The sequence below is a fragment of the Capsicum annuum genome, unplaced genomic scaffold (genome assembly GCF_002878395.1).
Source record: "Capsicum annuum cultivar UCD-10X-F1 unplaced genomic scaffold, UCD10Xv1.1 ctg49781, whole genome shotgun sequence".
NCBI classification, from domain to species: domain Eukaryota; kingdom Viridiplantae; phylum Streptophyta; class Magnoliopsida; order Solanales; family Solanaceae; genus Capsicum; species Capsicum annuum.
The window spans coordinates 1-976 of NW_025857599.1; the positions used below are offsets into that span (position 1 = coordinate 1).

General features: G+C 36.5%; 1 protein-coding gene across 1 annotated transcript; it reads right to left on the reverse strand.

Moving 5' to 3' along the window:
* Positions 1 to 33: 33 nt before the first annotated feature.
* On the reverse strand, positions 34 to 570 carry LOC124892704 (auxin-responsive protein SAUR21-like). Its single transcript, XM_047403924.1, has one exon. The coding sequence runs from the start codon at positions 465 to 467 to the stop codon at positions 165 to 167; it is 303 nt and encodes a 100-aa protein (XP_047259880.1). The 5' UTR covers positions 468 to 570; the 3' UTR covers positions 34 to 164.
* Between the last annotated feature and the right edge of the window lie 406 nt (positions 571 to 976).

Below are 976 nucleotides of genomic sequence, written 5' to 3' on the forward strand. Positions count from 1 at the left end.
ATCCAAGACGAATCAATTAAAAATTTGATTGCAAGGCATTGTCTATAATTAAGTTTACAGCTCTTGCTTGGCAAGAGGAAAAAAAAATTGAAATCGAAGAGAAGCTTCAAAATTCTATAAATAAGCTCTAGCTAATCTAGTCTATAGAATAATCCTGCTGCATATCACAAACAAGTGTTCAATCGAGAAGTGACATGAAAAAATGCATCTTCGTTGCAGGGTATTGTGAGACCACCCGTTGGATGTTGAAATCCGAACTCTTCTTCTGCTTTCTTAAGCAATTCTTGGAACGAAGTGTGATTCAAGTATGCAATTGGAACCACGTATCGCTTCTTTTTATCAGTTTCTCCCACGTAAACTGCTAAATGTCCTTTCGGCACATCTGATATTTGATTACGAGTAACAACAGAATGCAATTTGTGGAATTGCTTGACACCAGAAATCATAGATAGCAAACGAATACCCATGATATGAACACTTTTAGATAATGAAAGTAAATTAAGAAGGTGTTCTGATAGGACTAGTAAGTGAAGTGGATGTGGAGATTGAGTGAATATTAATGGTTTGTGATTGAATTGGAACTTTGTTGTGGAGTTTGCAGTACTGGAAAGGTGTTATATTTATATTAGCATGCTTGCATGTGGTGCCACCGAAGTTCAGCTGTTGTTATGGGCTATGGGTCCCTACTCCACATGGCTTTGCTAATAACATTAAGTAATATAATTAATCAGCTAATTCCTCTGAATATATTAGCCTGAGGTGGCTAATTATTAAAGAGCCCACTCCTTCCTAAACTTCAGTCCAAAGTGTGATGATGCCTTGGAAATAGGTGATTGTGCTATCTTTTTTTTTTTAAAACTGACAAGAGATAGCATGTGATGAGATTATAAGTTTCAGTTCCTACTGCGCACAGAAACTTTGGAAAAGGTGATAACTACCTGAGGCTCTCTTTTTATAAATGTTTCCTTGCGGTACT

Excerpts from the sequence above, each read along its gene's own strand:
- LOC124892704 (XM_047403924.1), bottom strand. The coding sequence starts at position 467 with ATGGGTATTCGTTTGCTATCTATGATTTCTGGTGTCAAGCAATTCCAC.